At 37.1% G+C, this 22,767-nt stretch overlaps 1 protein-coding gene and 1 long non-coding RNA gene across 11 annotated transcripts in view; one reads left to right on the top strand and one right to left on the bottom strand.

Annotated features, from left to right (window-relative positions):
* The window catches only part of LOC127987528 (beta-1,3-galactosyltransferase 2), a 51,529-nt gene that overhangs the window by 13,529 nt on the left and 15,233 nt on the right, over window positions 1-22,767 (top strand). For 7 of the 10 annotated variants that reach the window (XM_052589890.1, XM_052589889.1, XM_052589893.1 and 4 more), the window contains one exon: window positions 687-3,285. In XM_052589890.1, coding sequence (XP_052445850.1) covers window positions 687-1,752 — 1,066 coding nt within the window. In that variant the 3' untranslated portion in view covers window positions 1,753-3,285. Of the gene's footprint in view, window positions 1-686; window positions 3,286-12,476; window positions 12,642-17,771; window positions 17,847-22,767 lie in introns of those variants that run through there. The other 3 variants (XM_052589898.1, XM_052589892.1, XM_052589897.1) reach the window with 3 other exon arrangements.
* Window positions 1,955-22,767, bottom strand: part of LOC127987543 (uncharacterized) — a 33,178-nt gene continuing 12,365 nt past the window's right edge. The window contains exon 2 of the long non-coding RNA XR_008161245.1: window positions 1,955-2,046. This is a non-coding gene — a long non-coding RNA (uncharacterized LOC127987543). The remainder of the gene's footprint in view (window positions 2,047-22,767) is intronic.

Raw genomic sequence — 22,767 nt, 5'->3', positions numbered from 1 at the left:
ATAGAGAAACCACTCTCTTGTCGAGATTTCCAGATTCTCCACCCGGCCCTCCTCCAGGGCAAAAGCAGCTACTCCTCTCTGGGTCATCTGTCCCTGGGCCTTTTGCTCTTCCGCTCCCTGCCAGGACGGGTGTGGCGGCCTGCCTATGCCCAGCTCTACACCGCCACTTGCTGGAGGCTGCTTTGGATGCAGCGCGTGAGTGAGGGCGGACACAGGGGGCCACCCTCGGCAAGGAGCAGGCTGGGGAGCTGTGGCCAGCAGAAGGGTGGAGGCAGCAGCTGCCCTTTGGGCAGAGGGTTGGACTGCCTGAATCTGCTCCTGTGCAGCCTAGAACTGCCGGGCAAGGTTCTCAACTGTGTCGCAGAAGAATCATGGAGAGATGGTCATCTTTTTGCATTGGGAACATGACTCATCCACGAAAGCCACCTCAGCGTGCTCTTTGAGAGAAATTTGCTCTTTAGGAAATGCTCTTTTAGTGCTCAGGCACACAGTGAAATTGGCCACTTGCAACACGACAGGGGGTAGTGCAGCCACCCACAAGTGCGCAACCCACAACTGTTGTTTTAAAATAATAATAACAATTATAAAAATTTATTAATTACAGGCCTATTTAAAAAAACACATTTCAACAGTTTATTCTCACTATGAAATATATTTTTGATCCATTTCTCTTTTTTTCTCTGCAGTTTGGCTCAAGATTGTGGTCTATTTAAGCGTCACATGAAAAAGACATTTATTCTGCTGCTTACATTAGCATTTTTATTGTCTGCTGTTGCTTATGTCTTTGAGACCACTACATTCTCTCAAACCTGGTTGAATAAAGTCATGAATCGGACTCATTATAAGGTAATTAAAAGCACTTCGGCTGATCGTAATCAAAAGGATTTATTAGCACCTTTGCCCAATCAGTATATCCAACCAAGAGGTACAACTATCTATCATCATGTGGCTCATCCAAGCAACTATCATTTCATCTTGGATGAACCTGATAAATGTAAGCAGGATCCGTTCCTGGTCTTGATGGTCCCTGTGGCCCCCCATCAGCTGGAGGCTCGTAACTCCATCCGCAGCACATGGGGGAATGAGAGCTCAGTGCAGGGAAAAGCAGTGCTGACTCTGTTCTTGGTGGGTTTGACTGGAGGAGCTGTAGCTCAACATCAGCTGGAGGAAGAGAGTCGGCAACACAGAGATTTACTGCAGAGCAACTTCGTGGACTCCTACTTCAATCTGACCATAAAGACCATGGTGATCATGGACTGGCTGGCCACCCATTGCCCTCAAGCAGCTTATGCTATGAAGGTTGATTCTGATATGTACATAAACCTGGAGAACCTGATGAGCCTCTTATTGTCACCCAACACACCCAGACAGAACTACATCACAGGTCATTTGATGAGGAACGAGGTTGTTGTCCGAAACAAAAACTCCAAATGGTATGTGGCAGTGGAATTGTACCCTGAACCGACATACCCCACATACCTACTGGGAATGGGCTATGTTTTCTCCAATGACCTGCCAAAAAAATTAGTTCAGGCTTCCAAGAAAGTAAAGCCCTTTAACATAGAAGATGCATATGTGGGCGCTTGTCTGAAACAGTTGGGCGTTGCACCCTCATCTCCCCCAAACCCTTCACAATTTAAACTCTTTCTGGGACAAGATAATCAAGAAGATTTTCTCAGAGTTATCACGACAATCCTGAGTTCCCCACAGGAGCTAATAAAGATTTGGAAGGACTTAAAGGGGCTCACATAAGTCTATTTAAGGCCTCAGTCAGTGAACATTTTGTAAATGTCTGAAAGCTGAGATTGGGTCTCACATGTGAGACATACACATGTGGACATGGTGACTCTATTTAGACGGGGCAAGGGGATTGTCTGAGGAGCCACTCATGCAAAATGCACTCCTGGGGAAGAACTTCTTGAGACATGTTTAACTTCTTTTACCATGAAACAGGGTTTTAAAAACACAGCATTCCACCTGAGGCACAAATATCAAAGAAATCAGCAATGTTTGTTTACAAAGAAAAATAAAAGAACAAAAATGAACCTTTCACAGGCTCTATTACAACTTTTAAGATTAAATGTATAGTTTTCTGAAATTAACACAAAAGTATAGACTGTATGTATACATACACAAAGATTAATTCCACATAATAATAATTATAACTGAAAGGTTAAACAGTGTTTGAAAAGCAAAAGTATTTTTCCGTAAATCTCTTTTGGGGCAGGTTGTCAACTGGTGTTATATTTACCTTGTATGTTGATAACTGTAAACTAATTAATTTACCATTTCTGTGGGTAAGAACAAAGGATGGATTTATGTGCATTGTTTTTCTTTTTTATTGATTTGTGAGTTATTATGTGTTTCATAACTTAATTATTCTTTAAGTATTGCTGAGGAAATGTTTTCCTAGATCAATGCTCAATCTTCTGTCAAATTTTTAACTTAAATGTGCCGTATATGTGTTATTTTTTATTTTTTTTTGTTGTATACATCTGTTTTTGTTTGCGAACTGTGGGTTTCATTTTACTTTTAAGGTTCACATTCTTAAACAGTGATCTCAGCCTTGCATTTATTTTAAGTATTTAAGTAATATGAATTAGATTGCCTTTACAAGGTACACAGCTGATAATATGCGCACACGTTTCTACATTTCTAAGCAATGTAATATTATATGAGACATTTCATTTAAATAGTAACTAATAATTTTGGGCAGAAAAACTTCCTGTTTGAGTGGGCAGCAGGCCAACTCTCATCACCCTTGTTCCCTCCAAAAAAAGCTAAAGCATTTCTCCTTTGGCTTTGGGTGGGATTACTCCAGGAAATAAAGTTTATGATTCTTGGATATTTTATCAATATAAACTTCATAACACTATAAATCAATACAAGCTTTATGCATTTTGAAGCCTAATATATAATCACTCTTCATCCATCGTATGAACATCCATCTGTCCATCTTGTGAACAGCTGATAATAACGGCGTACACACTACACTTTATATTTATATACACATACACTTTATTTATCTAACACACATACTTAGTATACACTTAAATTTTGCACATAATATATATGTACATACATAACTGCATTTTGTAATATACCTGCCTACAATTGTCATTTGTATATTGTCATTCACTATCTACTTATTTGTATTTTTTATTCTTTTATTATGTGTTTTATGTTCTGTCGCTGTCATTCTGTTGTACTGCGGAGCTTCTGTCACGAAAACAAATTCCTCGAATGTGTAAACATACCTGGCAATAAAGCTCATTCTGATTCTGATTCTGATTCTGATCACTAGCCACTTTATTTGCATTCCTGCAGCATCTGAAGACTAGACTGTAGGCTTTCTCAGTAATGATCCTTTTCTGAAGATAATGTAATCATGTGGCCTAACAGTAACACAATATTCTATGGGCCTCTTTTATGACTCTAGCATAGATGAATTATATGATTTATATAGAAATATGTCTTGCAAACTCATGAAATGTATGAAATAATATTGATATCCTACAAGTAAACGGTTACCGTTGGTTAGAGTTTTAATTTTCATGAAGACAGAAAAAGCAATGGGTCTCATTCACTAAATATGCGTAGGCACAGATTTTTGCGTGAAATGTGTGTACGGACGTTTTCACGAATAAATCATGATTCATCAAAAACTTTCGTACTAAAATTCATTCTAAATGTACGAAAAGATTCAAGAACAACTTATACCACACGTACGCAATAATCATGTACAAACGGGGGCCTTATAAGCATGTGTTAAGAACCCTATATAATTAGATGTTATTGATGAATTATAATTACAGTTCCAATTATATATATATGTATATATATATATATATATATATATATATATATATATATTACATGGCCGTTTGAAGGAATTTGGGGGCCCCAAGCAAAATGGACATAGAGCCCCCCCCCCCCCCCCCCCCCCACGCAAAGCCTACAGGAACCACAGCATAGCCATACAGTTTAAGTTCACCCGCACTTTATATAAATAAAAAAAAAAGTTTACTGTGCAAATACTGCTTGAAAATATAGTTTGGTGGGAATTCAATAGTGATTTGCACTGTTTTTTTTTTTTTTCTTCAAATAATATGACAGCACATACTTATCAGTTTAAACTCTGGGCTGTGCAGGATATCAGCTATGATTATAGAGCTTGTGGTACCTTGGCTATATAGAGGAAACATCAGCACTGAGAAGTGATGCATCTGTTGATGTTGAGGATGAAGTTGATGGTGTAGCTGGGAAAATAATTGAAACAAAAATCTGAAATTACCTGTGAAGACAACCTCAAACCTGAAGCTAAACCCACTGGTTTTTACCTCACAGTGTGGCGATGTGTTCCTCAGTTATGGCCGTAAGATGATGAAATCGCAGCGATTCCACATAGGAATGTAGAAATTAGGAATATTTTGTCCTAATTACCATTTCACTGTTTTTGAAAGAGGTCACTATTACCAGCTCAGGGGTGTGTTAAATAAACAACTAAGTTTCATTTTTTTTAGAAAAATAGAATGCATATACATCAAAAATAAACATTTAATTATTAATAATTGTTTTTCTGTCTGTACTTGTACTTTGAACATTGACAATAAAGTTGACAGATGAATTAAGTGCATTTAAATTAAACACCAAACATTAATTTATCTTTTAATTATTGAAAATTAAGCAAACTTAACTTTTTGTTAAACAAAGGGGATTTACTATTAAAAATAAAACATTGAAGAAATTGTGTGATTAAACCTTAAAATTTTAAAAAAAAATGTTTGATTTTTTTTTTGTAGTAGGCTATGTACATTCTGCTGAACAATAGTAATACATCTCTGGCAAATACTTGTCTAAAACAGGACTTTTAGTTTGACGGGTTGACGTACCTTTACAGCTCTGTGTATGTGATGTGACTCTAATTTTACTCAAATCAAACGGTCAAATGCTCATGAAGTGACTGTCAGAGCAGTTCTGTAGATGTTGTTCATGTGTTCACATGCTCATTTAGTGAGACATCAGACGCGAGACTGAAATCACCGCGAGCGTCGCGCGCGCTTCAGTGTGTTAATAAAGGAAGACGCGCTTCTGCTCCTTTCATTAACAGAGACACGCAGGATTCATATTTAAACAGACTGTTCCTGCTTAATATTTACAGATATTAGTTCGTATCGTGGTTTGATGTAAACGCAATGCCCTATTTTTAATTAATTCATTCAAAAATTTGGCAAATTACGTGTCATTCTGCGTTAAACTAAATTCGGTTTTTATGACTGGATTCCGCGATTCTTGCAATCGATACACGCCACAACGTTCTCTTTACGTTTGCCTGAGCCCTCAAATCAAAACACTGCTGACTCCTTGCAGATCTGCGTTTTCCTTATACCGTAAAAAAAAAAAAAAAAAAAAAAAAAAAAACACATATTACAGTAACCATATTACTTCCGTTCGAAAAAAAAAAGAAAAAAAAAAGCAGAGATCACTTGACTTGGTTGGCTGGCTGCTGTCAGTGACTACTGAGAGGGGCCCCCTTGAGGGGGATCCCGATGAAGGTGTCATTATAAATGTCATTACATTATATATAATATTAGAGGTCCAAACAATAATCACCTGATCGATCCTTATATAAACGGTGATTAATGGGTCTCATCTTGTGTTTAGAGGCATGGCACACTTGGTACTGCTTGAAGACATCACGGCGCGTGCTGTAATGAGAGAGTGCGTCTTTAGAGAGCGCACAGATATGTTCGCTTAGAGTGACGAATGGCTGTTCAGTCGCTTTAGGTTGCCCAGAGAAGTCCTCATTGATTTATGTAACTCACTGGAACCACACCTAAGCCACATCACCAACCATTCTCACCACCTTATCTCCAAGCCTGTGTTATAATGCTTCCTTTTTACCTGTGCCCGTTATGCCAGTGGATACACTTTTAAATAACAAATAATTTTTCCTGGCTTCCACCTCCGACAGCAAAACCTCACGTTCATTATCGTTAAAGTTATTTTTCTTTGTCTTTTGTTTCGGTGCCATAATTGTCTTTCTCTGTACAAGTGCCTCGTTGTGGAAAGCCCTTATATGGAGCTGGTTTGGGCGTGAATTATGCTAATTCCTGACCTCGTGCACGCGGGCGCTCATTTAGAAGACTCCAAATTCACTAACAGAAGAACGAGTTTAAGAACAAGCTCATGTGCGTACGCACGTGTTGTGAATTAGGCGGAAAGTTCTCGTGAGTAGTTCAAATGTGCGTATAAATAAGAAAATTGTACGCAAAAATTAGTGAATGAGACCCTTTTCTTTTGACATTCCTCTTTAAATGCTGCCACCTGCTGGTGACTGTTATGAATTACTGTGCAGTCTGTGAATCAGGGAGAGCTGTTTACATAATAAATTAAATTAAGCACTGTATAAAGCACATCAATATAGTTTTCAATGTACGTGCACTGATAACTTAAAGCTTTTTATGTGTTTAGCTGAACCCAGATAGCACATGTGCGTCTGCAAGATGTTTGTTAAAGATAACTTGATCTGGAAAGCATCGGTGTGCAAACATCTGGCAGACATCTGTAAGATGTCAGTTTTGCACATATTCTAAACATCTTAAAGACATCTAAATGTCTATTTGACATCTGATGGGAGACGTTCTATAGGCAGTGGCGGCTCCAGACAATTTTGATTGGGGGGGCAACGGGGGGGGGGGGTCCTGGTCTTTTCAAGGGGGGTCTCATGAAAACCAACAAAAAATACAGTGGACATGGCTAATAACTGCATATTTCTGCTACTAAACAACAAAAACACCTTTGCAATGCAAAAAAATGACAGGCTACATTTGTTATTCATATCCTTCACACTGCACTTTGATGTCAGGTATATTATGCATTTTTATTGACATTGATATTTTTACATTTATTTCCAGATAGATATTATTGAGTTTACAGGCTAAAGTGGTCTTGCTGTTGTAAACACTGTTGCTATTGTAGAAAAAAATATTTGCATGACATTTAAATTATAATTATATTTAAATTCATTTCTGAATTGATTTTATTTTTATAATGATAATTCAGTGAATGAGAAAATCTGAATAAGCCTTACCAGTGTTGTGATAATTATTTTTACGTGTTAAAAAGAAATAAGTACTGTAATATAATAAAAGTTTATTCAAATAACATAAAAAAGACCAGACCCTTCGATGCATGTGAAACTTTTCTCCCTCAAACAGCACGCTAGTGTTACTTCTACACTACAGGCTACACACAGCAATATAAACAACGTATCTGCATGTTCTCACATCACATCGTTCTTGTGAAATAATAATAAGTAAATAAACATCAAAATCTCTTTGCTGAGAATGAAACACCACTTTCCAGCTTCCACAGTGTTGAAAATATCCTCTAGCAAATAAAAAATGCGCGTGCAGCGTGAGGAATCTTCCCGGTTGGATGAGGTCGTTGTCAGGTGAAATGTCATCATGTTGGTCATTTTATTTACGGCTAAATTATTATTAATAAATTGTACTAATATTATGATTGGGCGTGGGCAGGCATTCACAAAAGTTTATGTTATTACAAAAAAAAAAAAAAAGAGGAAATTTTGCTTTGACAAAAGGGCACTTAAGGGGCAAAGGAGCAGGTGCTCAAATGAACCGGTTCTTTCGGACAATTCGATCAAATAAACCAGCTGAAAAAAAAATGGTTCACCGGTTCTTTTGCGCTCAATGTAATGCGGTCATTGGTGATGATTGCCCTTCATTCAAGCCTTTGGTTTACCCGCGCTTATAACATTAGCACAGAATCAGTTCAGAATCAATCACCAAAAGAATCAGTTCGGTTCAGATGCGCTCTGTGTCAGTCTGCTTCACGCTGAATCACGCATGCGCAGTTATCATCAGCTCATCGGTTCTCGAATCGGACACGTCCGACAGAAACGGTTCTCGGTTCAGTGTATGAATAAATGTCGAAATAATTATTATTTATTATTGTTCTGCGTAGTTTGAAGAGAAACATTTTTGGATCTTTATCCCGAATATATATATTTTTTAATCAGGAAGAGGCTGGGGGGTCAAATGGGGGGTCAAGGCAGTTTTTGGCAGGGTCTTGAGACCCCCCAAGACCCCCCCTGGCGCCGCCGGTGTCTATAGGTGTTTTGCAGATGAGCAAATCCTCTAAAAATACGTCTTGTAGATGTCAAATAGACGTCTTAGTGATGTACGTGTGCTATCAAGGAAATGTTTTTCATGTCAAGGTAGTGAATGTTGTATACGGTAGCTATTTAAATGAAAAAGACCAAAAAAACTCAAAAGCTGTTTGTCAAGATTTAAATTACCAACAAAATCTGACAACAATGGCATCACACATTTGGATCAAATTATTATTATTTTTTTTAATATATAAATACAATTATTACAACCACCATAGTGATCATTGACCCTTTTCTCATTTCTGGGTTTCTCAGCAGTGGAAGTCATCGTAGTTGGGTTAACCTCTAGAATGGGAGAGTACCACAAATAATCTTATTTTTTTTTTTTTTTTTTTTTTTTTGCATTTTCATTTGCTCAAATAGCATAAGAAAAACTCCATGATGGTGTTTTCACAACTTTCAAAACTGGGAACAAATTGAGAGAGACATTCAGAAGAGAGAATGATGATAAATGTGACCCTATATCACTCTTACGTCACACAGTTATATCTGTTGCAATATACAACAATGCATAGTTTCGGTATAAATCATTAGGATATTAGTGTAAGTAAAGATCATGTTCCATGAAGATATTTTGGTTAACTATTGGTCAGTATTAACAAACCATACATTAATGAAAAGCTAATTTATTAAAAGCTAAGTTTTTTTTTTTTTTTTTTAAACAGACCCTGATATGACTTTTTTTTTTTTTTTTTTTTCAGGGTTACAAATTTACTGTTCATTCCATGGACACTGCATTATAAACACCTTCGCATTGTGATTTCATGCAAAAGTGATATAATACAAAGTATAGTGTTATAAATGTATGCTTACATCCATAAAAAAAAAAAAAAAAAAATATATATATATATATATATATATATATATATATATATATATATATATAAAACTTTAGGAGATGTTGATGATGATGTTGATATGCGTCATCACAGTCTGGTGAAAGGGGTCCATTGCTTTTTACCGTGTATTTTTATATGAGTGGTCCATTTCCCCAGCCCACACGATACCCACGCCCAGCCCACACTGTACCTACACCCTCCCCACACCCAGTCCACACTGTACCCACACCCAGCCCACACTGTACCTACACCCTCCCCACACCCAGTCCACACTGTACCTACACCCTCCCCACACCCAGTCCACACTGTACCCACACCCAGTCCACACTGTACCTACACCCTCCCCACACCCAGTCCACACTGTACCTACACCCTCCCCACACCCAGTCCACACTGTACCTACACCCTCCCCACACCCAGTCCACACTGTACCCACACCCTCCCCACACCCAGTCCACACTGTACCCACACCCTCCCCACACCCAGTCCACACTGTACCCACACCCTCCCCACACCCAGTCCACACTGTACCTACACCCTCCCCACACCCTCCCCACACCCAGTCCACACTGTACCCACACCCTCCCCACACCCAGTCCACACTGTACCCACACCCTCCCCACACCCAGTCCACACTGTACCCACACCCTCCCCACACCCAGTCCACACTGTACCTACACCCTCCCCACACCCTCCCCACACCCAGTCCACACTGTACCCACACCCTCCCCACACCCAGTCCACACTGTACCCACACCCAGTCCACACTGTACCTACACCCTCCCCACACCCAGTCCACACTGTACCCACACCCTCCCCACACCCAGTCCACACTGTACCCACACCCTCCCCACACCCAGTCCACACTGTACCCACACCCAGTCCACACTGTACCTACACCCTCCCCACACCCAGTCCACACTGTACCCACACCCTCCCCACACCCAGTCCACACTGTACCCACACCCTCCCCACACCCAGTCCACACTGTACCCACACCCTCCCCACACCCAGTCCACACTGTACCCACACCCTCCCCACACCCAGTCCACACTGTACCTACACCCTCCCCACACTCTCCCCACACCCAGTCCACACTGTACCCACACCCTCCCCACACCCAGTCCACACTGTACCCACACCCAGTCCACACTGTACCTACACCCTCCCCACACCCAGTCCACACTGTACCCACACCCTCCCCACACCCAGTCCACACTGTACCCACACCCTCCCCACACCCAGTCCACACTGTACCCACACCCAGTCCACACTGTACCTACACCCTCCCCACACCCAGTCCACACTGTACCCACACCCTCCCCACACCCAGTCCACACTGTACCCACACCCTCCCCACACCCAGTCCACACTGTACCCACACCCTCCCCACACCCAGTCCACACTGTACCTACACCCTCCCCACACTCTCCCCACACCCAGTCCACACTGTACCCACACCCTCCCCACACCCAGTCCACACTGTACCTACACCCTCCCCACACCCAGTCCACACTGTACCCACACCCTCCCCACACCCACACTCTCCCCACACCCAGTCCACACTGTACCCACACCCTCCCCACACCCAGTCCACACTGTACCCACACCCTCCCCACACCCAGTCCACACTGTACCTACACCCTCCCCACACCCAGTCCACACTGTACCCACACCCTCCCCACACCCAGTCCACACTGTACCCACACCCTCCCCACACCCAGTCCACACTGTACCCACACCCTCCCCACACCCACACTCTCCCCACACCCAGTCCACACTGTACCCACACCCTCCCCACACCCAGTCCACACTGTACCCACACCCTCCCCACACCCAGTCCACACTGTACCCACACCCAGTCCACACTGTACCCACACCCTCCCCACACCCAGTCCACACTGTACCCACACTGCTGCTTAAACCAGCTCATGACCAGCGGCCATTCTTCAAACATCCCTAACAAGCATATGCTGGAGTTTTCAACAGGACTTGTGTGTTTATTAATTGAATTTTGCAGTATTTATATATTTTGGTGATCAAAGCTGAATTTTCAGCATAATTACTCTGGTCTTCAGCTGTCTTTACAGATATATACGTGAGGTACATTTACTTAACTTAGCCTATTGGTTAACACTAAATCTGAAACACCAGAATCAATGTGCTCGTCTCTTCGCAGTTTTCAGTCAAGCTAATGGTTATAGGGGTTTTTTTTTTTTTGGGGAGATTTGGTTTAATGTGCCAACGGAGGAACTGTTGTTGTTATTTGCTAAATTAACTAACGTTGGCCTGGCCATTCATGTATATCAACAAAATATTAGTTTAAATGATCTATAACTAGACATTTTTGTCTTTTCAAACAGAGTTTCAAAATGCCACATAATGCTACCCAGCTTATTGAATACAGTATCGAACAATTATCAAGTATATTCATAGACAGCATGATGCACATGCAGTCGACCATATATTTGAACTTTCCTTACAAATTGCAATTTACTAAACTGTGTAAACAAGTACTAAAGATTTAAATTGATCTGAAATAAAAACAAGCTTTTGGAGTGAGTGAGTTTGAAAAAGACAGAAAAGTCAAACAAAATGCACTTGGAGTTCCTTATGTATATGGACAACAAGGTTTCTTTTTCTTTTTCTTTTTATTGTGCCACAGTTCCTCCAAATAAGTTACTGGAGCAATTGAGCTTGAACAAGACTGGTGTACTTCAGGAAGTTGCACATTTGTAATTAGATATTAACTCTTTAACTATTAACTATTTTTTTTAGACAACTGTTATTCACAGTTCCTTTAAACAGGGTGCTGGAACAAGTTCAATTCGATTCAATTCAAGTTTAATTGTATAGTGTTTTTTTACAATACAAATCATTGCAAAGCAACTTAACAGAAAACTACGTTTCTACAATATTTATTAGTAGCTTATGTGTGGTGATCAGTTTATGTGCATATGACAGGAATTTTCAGCTCAAATTGTTACACTCACAATTGTTTGTTTTATTTTATGTTTGTTCATGTTAGAAGTAATTTTTTTTTTTTGTATGTGTGTGTGTGTGTGTGCCAGACCAAGGTTTACTTTATATATATATTCCCAAAAAAGTGATGTTAAAATGGCTTACTTTTTAATAAGTTTTAAGATCGAAAGTGAGTTAAAGTCCTACAAGCGTTGTTTGGGGATCTGTTTTCCCAAGAGCCAAGATTTTGTTGGCTAAAGGTTTCTTAAACATTGTGTTGCAACACTAAAATGGATAAAAGACTTAAAGTGAAGAAAGCAGTTTAAACTTTGTTGGTGCATGTTAAAGCCTTAAAAAAAATATTTGCCTGTTTTCTGTGCTTTTTTTTTTGTTTGTTTTTTTTTTTGCTTTTTCTGTAGATAACTGAACTTTTGATAATGCTTTGCGTCTTAGTGCTGTCCTCTAAAACAAATCCCCAGCTGAAAACGAAACCCGTTGTATTCTGCTGAAGTTAAACTGAGGAAGGAAATGAAGTGAAGCCCTGGCCATTATGCTCTGTTATTCAGCGTAAGCTGTGTTGTCGTGGAAAGACCAAACTAGCAGCTTATACAATCTTGACATCAACCCTTTGCAAGCATGTAGAGGTAAGAGAAATACTTCATTGCATTGGTGATTAAAATGAAGCTTTGACAGTTTAGCAAAAGGGTTTGCATAAATTTAGCGTGTGTGATATATGTCATCTGTGATAATACCATAGTTGCTATTTTAACAATGTTTGATTTGACATTATCAGTATTTTGCCAAGAGCCAAAGAAAGCACTTCTACAGAGTGCTGTGAAGTCTAGTAGATCAGACTAGTACGCGTGCATATAGATTGTATTCAGTCTGTTTAAATGCATTTAAAATGATCACAAAATTGAACATATAGGGGCAGAATATTTATATATTTAAATCATTTCATAGTAAATCAATATCACATGAAGAGTTCTGTGTTTTCCTTCAGAAATCAGCATGATTACACACACATTAATAACAATACAACAGTTTAATAAATAAAAAGTTAATTAAGAGACTTGAGATTTAGACACCACATTGCCTGTTTTTGCTCTATTTCGAAAACAAAAGTAATTCCAAACACAGCCACCATAGTACCGTTTTGCGCCTCTCCCATAGACTGTTACAAAAACGCAATGACGGTGTTTCGTACGTGAATGAATCACCAGTTTAAATGATTCGGTTCAATCAATGACTCACTTATTGACTTATCTTATGGTTTCATTATTCAAATGAGTATTTAACATCGTATGTCTTATATATCAAAACATTTTTTTCTGCATTTGTAACTGCAGGTTAAATGCATTCATGTCCTGCATTAAACAGCGGGTAAATACATCGAAATCCCACTTCCGATGAAGCTTCTGTGTTTCCTCTGCATTGAAAAATGTAATTCTGTTGATACTTATTATTATTATTATTATTTTATTCTAAATAACTGATTCCTTTAATTAAAAACAACTGGTTTGAGATTTATAGGCCTACTATCCCAGGGGTGTCAAACTCAGCTCTGGCTCAAACACACATACCATGTAGTTTTTGGATCAGATGTGTTTAATTATCGCTCTTGGTCTGTCCCGTTTTTGCCTCCCTCTGTAAAATGTAAATGAGTAATATTAAATCAGATACTTTTTACTTTTACTTGAGTAGTTTTTTAGAATTGTACTTTTACTTCTCCTTAAGTACAATTTTATTAATGTAATGGTACGTTTACTTGAGTAGACTATTTTTGTGCTCTTTCCACGTCTGCTTTCCTGTATGAACTTATCAGTCAAACACTTCCTGTACAGTATCCAAATCACCAACACAATTTAGTGTTTACATGACAGTGTTTAATCTGGTTTTGTTTGTGTATGTTTTTGGACTCCAAAAGTCATGGTTCCCATCTACGTACACAAGACTGATAAACTGAGATTTTGAACTCTAACTATTGCAGTTTGTGTTACCGAAGAAACAAAGTCACCTACATCTTGGATGTCCCGGGGGTGAGCAGATAATCATCAAAGTTTCATTTTTTGGGTGAACTATCCCTTTAAGTTTTTCACAATTAGCAGCCACATTGTGTGTGACCAATTTTTTTTATCATTTTTATTTTTATTTTGGGGCGTTTCGCATTTATTATGATAAGACAGTTGAGAACAGGCAGGAAGTGAAGTGCAAGAGAGATAAACAGGAAAGATCCTTGGACTGGAATTCAAACTTGAGACGCCTGTAATGCATCAAAGTTATACAGGCTGACCACTTGCCCACCAGGCTATCTGAGACAACAATATATATATATATATATATATATATATATATATATATATATATATATATATATATAGTTTTGTGCATAAATACCTGCATATTTCATATGCATTTCATTGATGCATAAAAAATACAGATTATACAGATCATAGAGATTTTTGTTTCTTAAATATATTGATTTAAAGAAACTACTACAACTACTTTGGTTTATTTATTTATAAATACAAACTGTGTTTAGGTGGAAAAGGTCAGGGAACAGGTCAGGATGCTGCATACTTGATTTTATACATATCTTGATTTTATAAAACCAGAATGAGGATGATTTGCATTTGAGACCATGTCATTTTGTGCAATGTGACATCTAATTTGATGTGCATTAATAATAAGTATTGAACACATCATCATTTTTGTTAACATGACATTTTCACCAGATGTCGGTAAAAACCCAAATAATCCATACACACAAATAATAATAATGATGATCAATTCGGAAATTATGTTCTTTGTAATTAAATGGAATGACACAGGGAAAAAATATTGAACACGCTTAATGAAAAAAAGCCTTTGTTGGTAATGACAGCTTCAAGAGTCCTCCTGTCTGGAGAAACTAGACGCATGCATTGCTCAGGTGTGATTATGGTTCATTCTTCCACACAAACAGTCTTCAAATCTTGAAGTTTCCATGGGCCTCTTCTACGTATGAACTCTAATATTTAGTTCTTTCCAGAGATTTTCTATTGGCTTCAAGTCAGGTGATTGGCTGGGCCATTCTAGCAGCTTTACTTTATTTATTTGAAACCAAATGAGAGTTTCCTTGGCTGTGTTTGTGATCATTGCCCCGCTGGCAGTGGAGGACGACGTACACAAATCAAGTACTTGAGTAAAAGAACAGATCCATATAATCAAATATAACTCCAGTAAAAGTAAAAGTAGGACTCGGTTTTTAATTTTATTTGAGTGAAAGCATAAAAGTACTTGAGTAAATTGGGGAAACAAATTCCACTTCTCTAAATTCTGATTCCTAGTGATGATGGTGATTTTGCCTGCCGAATTCTCCATTTAATGAGCTATTGAGCAATGAGAAAACTGCTGATAATACAGATGAACCTTGTATAAGAATGCTTATATAGGTGTTGTATTCCTATAGGTGGATGGGGATCAGCTGATGCAAGCTTGACTAATGTGACCTGCCAGAAATAACGCTACACTTGATATTCATCTTCAAACATATTCATCTAACAAACCCCTTGCGTGCAAAAGCAGAGCATTTTGTACTGTATTATAACAATATAACCAGTGCTTGAATTGAAGGGGTGGGGGTGTGTGTGTGTGGGGGGGGGGGGGGGGGAGCATTTAAGGCATTAGGGACCCCCCATTAGAAGTAAAAAATAGACCTGGGGGTCCCTCAGATATTTTTATTTGAGTAAAAATTATAATGACAAACGTGATTAAATTCACGCAATGGATATGGTAAATTCGGTGAATTCATTATTTACAATCATTTATATCAAGTTTGTTTGTCATGTCTCTTTAAATTTTAAACGCTGCTTGATTGGCACCGCTCCAGTGAAGCTTCCTTCAGCAAAAAAAGAAAAAAAAACAAGGAACAATGAACCACCACTCGCAGTCGGGAAGAGGAAGCTTCTCACGAACTTTTATTGAGGGGAAATTCTCTCTCTCTCTCTCTCTAAATATATCTTCCCACTATATTTATCAACTCCATGTTGGGACTTTTCTATTTCGGAAAATATTTTTAGGCCTGGTTCAGGGGTGCTAGAGATCTCAATGAGATGACTGACAACTTTTTTGTAATTATAGAAGGAGTGTTTGTTGTGCGGTTTCTGTGCTATATATAATCTATAGCAATTACATTGGCGTATAAATGCAGGAATCACTCTTGAAATAGCTATGATTGACATTGCAGAGTTTTGGACTGAAATGGTTGAATATAGTCTCCAGACTGACAGACACACTCATAACAATCCCTTGCCGTCATCTACTAGAGGTTACTATGTAAACTGCACTGAAATCATTAAATAATCCCAGCCAGTCTTGTCACAATTTATAGTTTTAATATATAGTAAACTAGTTTCTTGCATTTAAACAAACCTTTTGGAACAAACAGTATCACAAAGTTTCAATCATCCAGTTGTCTTTAGAGAAAATAATAAATAACTACAATAATAATAATAAAAAAAAAAAAAAAAAAAACTACATTTGTAAATAATTCTAGAATTATTCTGTTGGAAGTACATTACTGTTGAAAAGTCATTTCTGTTCACCAAGCCTGCACTGATTTGATCCAAAATACAGTAAAAATAGTATAATGATGTATCATTACAATTAAAAAAATATATATTTTTCTTCACATGATCTTCAGAAATCATTCTAATATGATGATTTGCTGCTCAAGAAACATTTCTGATTAGTATCAATGTGAAAACTGTTTTTCATTTTTTTTTTCAGGATTCTGTGATTAATAGAAAGTTCAAAAGAACAACATTGATCTGAAATAGATATATTTTGTAACATTATAAGAATTAAAATTATTTTTTTGGATGGTAAGAAATTGAAGAAATTAATACTTTTATTCAGAGAGGATTCGTTGAATTGATCCAAAGTGACAGTAAGTGACAGCAAAAGATGATATTTCAGATAAATGCTCTTCTTTTGAACATTCTACTCGTCAAATGATCCTGAAAACAATTTGTTCACAACTGTTTTCAACATTGGTTTATGTCTTCACCCACCGCTTCCTGTTATGGATAAATGAATTGACCTTTGAGAATATCCTGGACATGCCTATGATAAACTTGTGAACTATTATAAAGACTATATGCTGTTTGCCCAGTTGTCTTGCACTCTTTGTATAGTACCATATCTCATCTCTATAGTATCATTACAGCCTGATAGCTTTTTTTCATCCTTTTGCTACTGTTTAAGTAATAAATAGGCCTAAACAAGTCCATTTCAAGTTACTGACTGCTCCTTTATCACTTTTTTTCTCAGATTTTATTAAATAATTATTCTTGTGGGCTGCTGCTTTGTCACCCTCTAAATCCATTATTACTTGGAGTAAGCCATGCAACATTGGAATGATTATTCTTGTAACACATGCCTGTTTTTTTGTTTTTTTTATTTTTAGTATATAGCTAGGTGTGCATATTAAGTCTTTTGGTGGGGACATTTCCTCACAGTGATCAGACTTGTTCTTAAATACATGCATCTCATTTATACTGCAAATGAATAATCTGAGGTGAATCAGTTGATGCCATTTTTTTGAATATATAAATGTGTATGTGTATATATAAAAACACATGACAAGCTAATAACATGGTTTTCAGCATTAAAAGGTTTAATGCAAAAGTATAATGCTGCTCTCTCTCTCCTCACAATCAAATAACTTTAGTAACTTGTGCAATGTTTTGCTTGCTTTCTTTTTATATCCGACCGAACTACCAACTTTCCAGTGATGCCTGTGAGATATTCACTCAAGACCGCGCACCTGTGCAGCCGCGCGCTCAAGTCATGCTTCATTTCTTACGGTAACTCCCTTCTACTCTCAGGGTTTCTTTTTCTGGACGCGGCTCTGTTCACACGCTGTGTGGCTTTTCGTATCGGGGCATTTTTACAGAAGCGAAAGTATCGGTGCAGCCCAAGTAATACATGTAACTCATAGCAAAATATACATTTTAAGATGTTTCCTAAAAATATTCAAAAACCGTGACCATTTTCTAGTAAGTCCCATGACGTCGGCCCGTCCAATCACAGATGAGCTGAGCTCACTCAAAAACAACAGATAAACATTTCAAGCTTCTTTATTCCTATTTAAAGAGCTTTTCTTATCTTGTCTTATCTTATTATTTAAAGATTAACCATCTCAGCAACACTAATATATTTGCTGGCAAAAAGGAACTAACATGACATAACATAATTGATATAAAAATAACTCTGAATTTGGAAACAGGAACAGATGGTACATTTGAATGTGGACATATATATATAAAGAGAGAAAGAGAGAGAGAGAGAGAGACAGCACACTATAATAAGAAGCTTTTGAAACCGTCTCAGAAGACACAGTATTAAGCACGTATTAATCCATGTTGTGAAAACTGACGGGAAACCGTTATATCCTGCTCCCACTCATACTCGTAGTTCACAGTCTAGTGTGTCCGCCCCTTCAGGCGTCTGCTGCTGTGAATCATCACTCTTTTGTGTGTGGAACACAATCTACTACATATACACAACTTCATTTGACTGAAAAATAACAAATGAACAAATACATAATCATAATCCATGACAAAAGTACTATTATAAACTAGGTTAGTGGATAATTCAGCAGCAAAAGATACTCTAGATTCTAGAAAAATCACGGGAGCACAATAATTTGATCAAATCTAGTGAAATATTTTATTTACAAATAAAAGAGAATAAGTCTAACATCGGGTAAAATGTACGCATCGCTCTTTGTATTGTTGAAAATTACATTAATGTAAAAACTAGGGAGAGCAGGGGCGAAAGTACCATTTTTCTGAAAAAACTTCATTTTAAAAGATAATGTTGTATAAAGAGATATATTTCTGCTGTGGCCAGTAACTCAGAAGTGTGGTCTAAAAATACCAGGTGGTAGAAATGTAGAAAGACTTCAGTATAATTTCACTTTGAACATAAGTTGAACATTGTTACTTTCGACCCCCTGTTAGTCTTGATTTTCTTAAGTATACCTGATTGTGACCTTGTTAATAAGTAACTGCAAACATATTTTGTCCTTTATCTTTGCAAAAAAAATTATTAAATTACATTTTCATATTTTCATTTTATATTTAGGTTTAAGTGTCATCAGATATCTTAAAACCTGACTGTATTTTTTATTGTAAATTTTAATGTATTTTTATATAATAATAAAAAAGTTCTACAGAATGCACAATATAAAAATTTTATCACATTAGCATAATTAAAAAAAAAAACTCATAATGCAACAGTAGACCTATTTATGTTTCCATCCAGTTGTTTTTATGCATGAATTGAAAATGTGCATTAAAACATCTGGAAACATTGCAAATTCACAAAGTTTCATCCTTCATGACAGCATCCCACAGTACGCTATTATGAAACCTCAAATTCATAACAGATGAGGGTGGTGTCAATATCACCATATCAATTTGAGCCGGTTTCAGAGCCCGAGAATATTTCAATAAATCACGCACATGATTTACGAAGGTTTGTGGAAATCAATTTGCCGGTATTTGTGCCCATTATCTCCATTCTACCTTTGTTAAAAAATGTTTTCCTCCAATTCTGCCTCCACTTTGGAACAGATTGCATAAGGTCCTGGGCGAGCCCAAATCAATTTTGGAAACGTTTCTTTGATTGTGATTTTGGGCACAGGTCCAGTTTTTTTTATAGCATTCCCCTGCCATTCACATTCAAACAGTGCATGCCTTCCTTTTTGAACCTTTTTGATGTCTTTTGTAATTTTACAGTCGCTTGTTATGAGCTGTGGAGATGACAGATAAAGCAAAAGCTTCACATTAAGTAACGGTAATTTTCCGTTATTCAAAAATACAGTTTTTACATGAGATTTTCTGCATTTTTTCTGCACAGCTTTTAATGTTCAATAAGATGTTTTACATAAATATTGTGGAAAAAACATTAAATTATCATACATTTTGAACACTGCTTTAAATCAAATAATGATCATAGCACAACTGCAACAATATTCCAATAGTTTGTCCATAACTGCAATACTATAGAAAATATTATTACAAATGATCATCATACTGCAACAGTATTCCAATTAAAAAATAAGCCCAAAAGTTAAAATTAGATCACAACTTATCAATTCAGTATGTTCATAACTGCAACAGTATATATATATAAAAAAAAAATATATATATATATATATATCATAACTGCAGCAACACACTATAAAATAATTGTTAAAAACTGCAACAATATAGAAGTTTGGTAAACAAATATCAATTAATAATTCAATTGTCCTTAAAAGTGAACCACTTGTGAACAGATTAATTCATCTTGACAACAGATGATGCATGAAAAAAAAAAAATTATTCAAATGAAAGCAAATAATCAGCAAGTATTTTAAGTCTGTGACACTGTCAAGAATTTGTAAAACTGTAATCACAAAAAAATTTGCAAAAAAAAACTGTAATCACATGCGGTTGTCAGATGCGTTTGCTGATAAATTGCATTCAGTTATGAACAGGATATTGCGCAGCTTGTCAGTGAACTACAGCTCTGTGTATTAAATGCTGCTCCATTTGAAAACAGCTGATGGATATTCACTACTAATCACAGGTCCACTGATGAGACACACCTGACAAACGCATGTGATTAATCGGGCAGCCCTAGAAGCGTGTGTGAGGATGTGTGAGTGTAAGGATGCATTTGTAAGGGTATGTGAAAGTGTGTAACTGTGTGTGTGAGAGTGTCTGCAAGAGTGTGTGGATGCATGTGTGTGAGTGTGACACGAGTTAGAGTGAGTGTATGAGTGTGCGTTTTACCCTTTGCACAATTTCTTGCATTTCTCCTTGGGTTCCTGGCAATGAAATGTTCAAGCAGTAGTATGAAGCAATCATCAACTTCAGAGCGTTGCAGAAGTTGATGATGTGGCTGTTAACTATGACTTGGTCAACAGAAAACATCAATTTCTCTGGGGTCAAAGAGGGAACTTCCTGTTGATAACTGCAGATGATGAAGTTAGACGTGACTTTTAAATGCATTGTAGTTTCTGAAACGTAAGTGCAAAATGCCATGCAACAAGCTAATAGGTATTGTGCCTCTTTTCTGTGTAGCCCTTAATGTTGTGAGTTTTCAAAGAAACACCAAGTGTAATCTGTGAAGATCTTTGCATTGTGCAACTCACCCTTTCATGTTGTCCTTGGTTTTAGCCTCACACAGAATTGATCTGTAAGTACAAAAAAAAAGCATGTAAATGTGAAATTTTAGTAAATCTACAAAAATACAATGAAATGTATTGATAAATGTTTTATATCTATAGTTCTGAACCTTATCTGCATCACCTGTTCATCCCTATCAGTGAGTCTATCAATAATACCTATAAGCTTCAATAACAGTGCTTTCATTTAGAAGGGTGATTAAAACTGTCATGTCATGAAACAGAAGTTGTGAAACTTTTTCCCTATTACAAGATTACTCAGATCACACACTACAGACATTGTTTTTTCATGCACCATTTCAAGGTCTAACTGGTAAATGGGTTTAGGCACCAGCTTTTTAAAATACGTTTAATATTTGCTTAACCGATAGACAGATATATCGGAGTAACCAAAAGAAATAATTTATTAAAACATGATTAAATACTGTTTGTAACATTACAAACGATATTTCAGACCATCCGTGAGACTATATCTGGAAGTACAACAGTAAAACATGCAGTCCAATTAAATACTAGTTCAGTGAATTTAATTATACAAGCATAATAACCAGTGCTTGAAGAGTAAAAAGTGTCGACGAATGTAACGTTAAAAACGTTTCAAATCATGCGTCACTTTAAGAGCTGGTCCTGATAAATCTGTTTCTGAATTCAGAATTTTCATCCAATCTCGCCTCGGAAAATAGCATGTTTTCAGCTTTTAGATGACGCCTACGATTAAGTATATAAAAACTGATTAAAAACACTGCATTATGCATTGAAGTTCGGTAAAGTTGGCAACATATCTACAGATTCTAAGTTAACGTAACCTGAGCTAACTGTTAAACTCCTGAGTTCTTACAGTTTTTGCCCGTTGCTTGAACACATTTTGCAAAACTTCGCTCATTGTGCCAAAACTCTACACACAAGTAAACATGACACAACACTGGGAAATATACCATTCACATCTGTGTCAAATTGAAGCTCTACTATCAAAATCTAAACTCTAATATCAAAACCTAACATTCCTTTGTCAAAGTGTAACTCTGATGACAAAATGACACACACTTGCATCTGATGCATACACTTTCAGATCAGGGGGAACACACAGGTCTACTTTATATAAAACACTGCAGTCTTTAATTTTCACTGTTTATTCAGAAGGCATAATTTCAGGAGGCACATTTTCAAACAACCAAAAAAGCAAATAGGCCTGCTCAATATTGTACATTGTAGCACTGTACATTGCAGTAACATGAACTCAGATAAAGCAAAAAAAATAAAAATAAAAAAAATAAAATAAATATATATATATATATATATATATATATATATATATATATATATATATATATATACAGTCTTGTTCAAAATAATAGCAGTACAATGTGACTAACCAGAATAATCAAGGTTTATAGTATATTTTTTATTGCTACGTGGCAAACAAGTTACCAGTAGGTTCAGTAGATTCTCAGAAAACAAACAAGACCCAGCATTCATGATATGCACGCTCTTAAGGCTGTGCAATTGGGCAATTAGTTGAAAGGGGTGTGTTCAAAAAAATAGCAGTG

Source organism: Carassius gibelio, chromosome B22, assembly GCF_023724105.1.
Source record: "Carassius gibelio isolate Cgi1373 ecotype wild population from Czech Republic chromosome B22, carGib1.2-hapl.c, whole genome shotgun sequence".
NCBI lineage: Eukaryota > Metazoa > Chordata > Actinopteri > Cypriniformes > Cyprinidae > Carassius > Carassius gibelio.
This window is presented reverse-complemented; position numbering and strand designations above follow the sequence as displayed.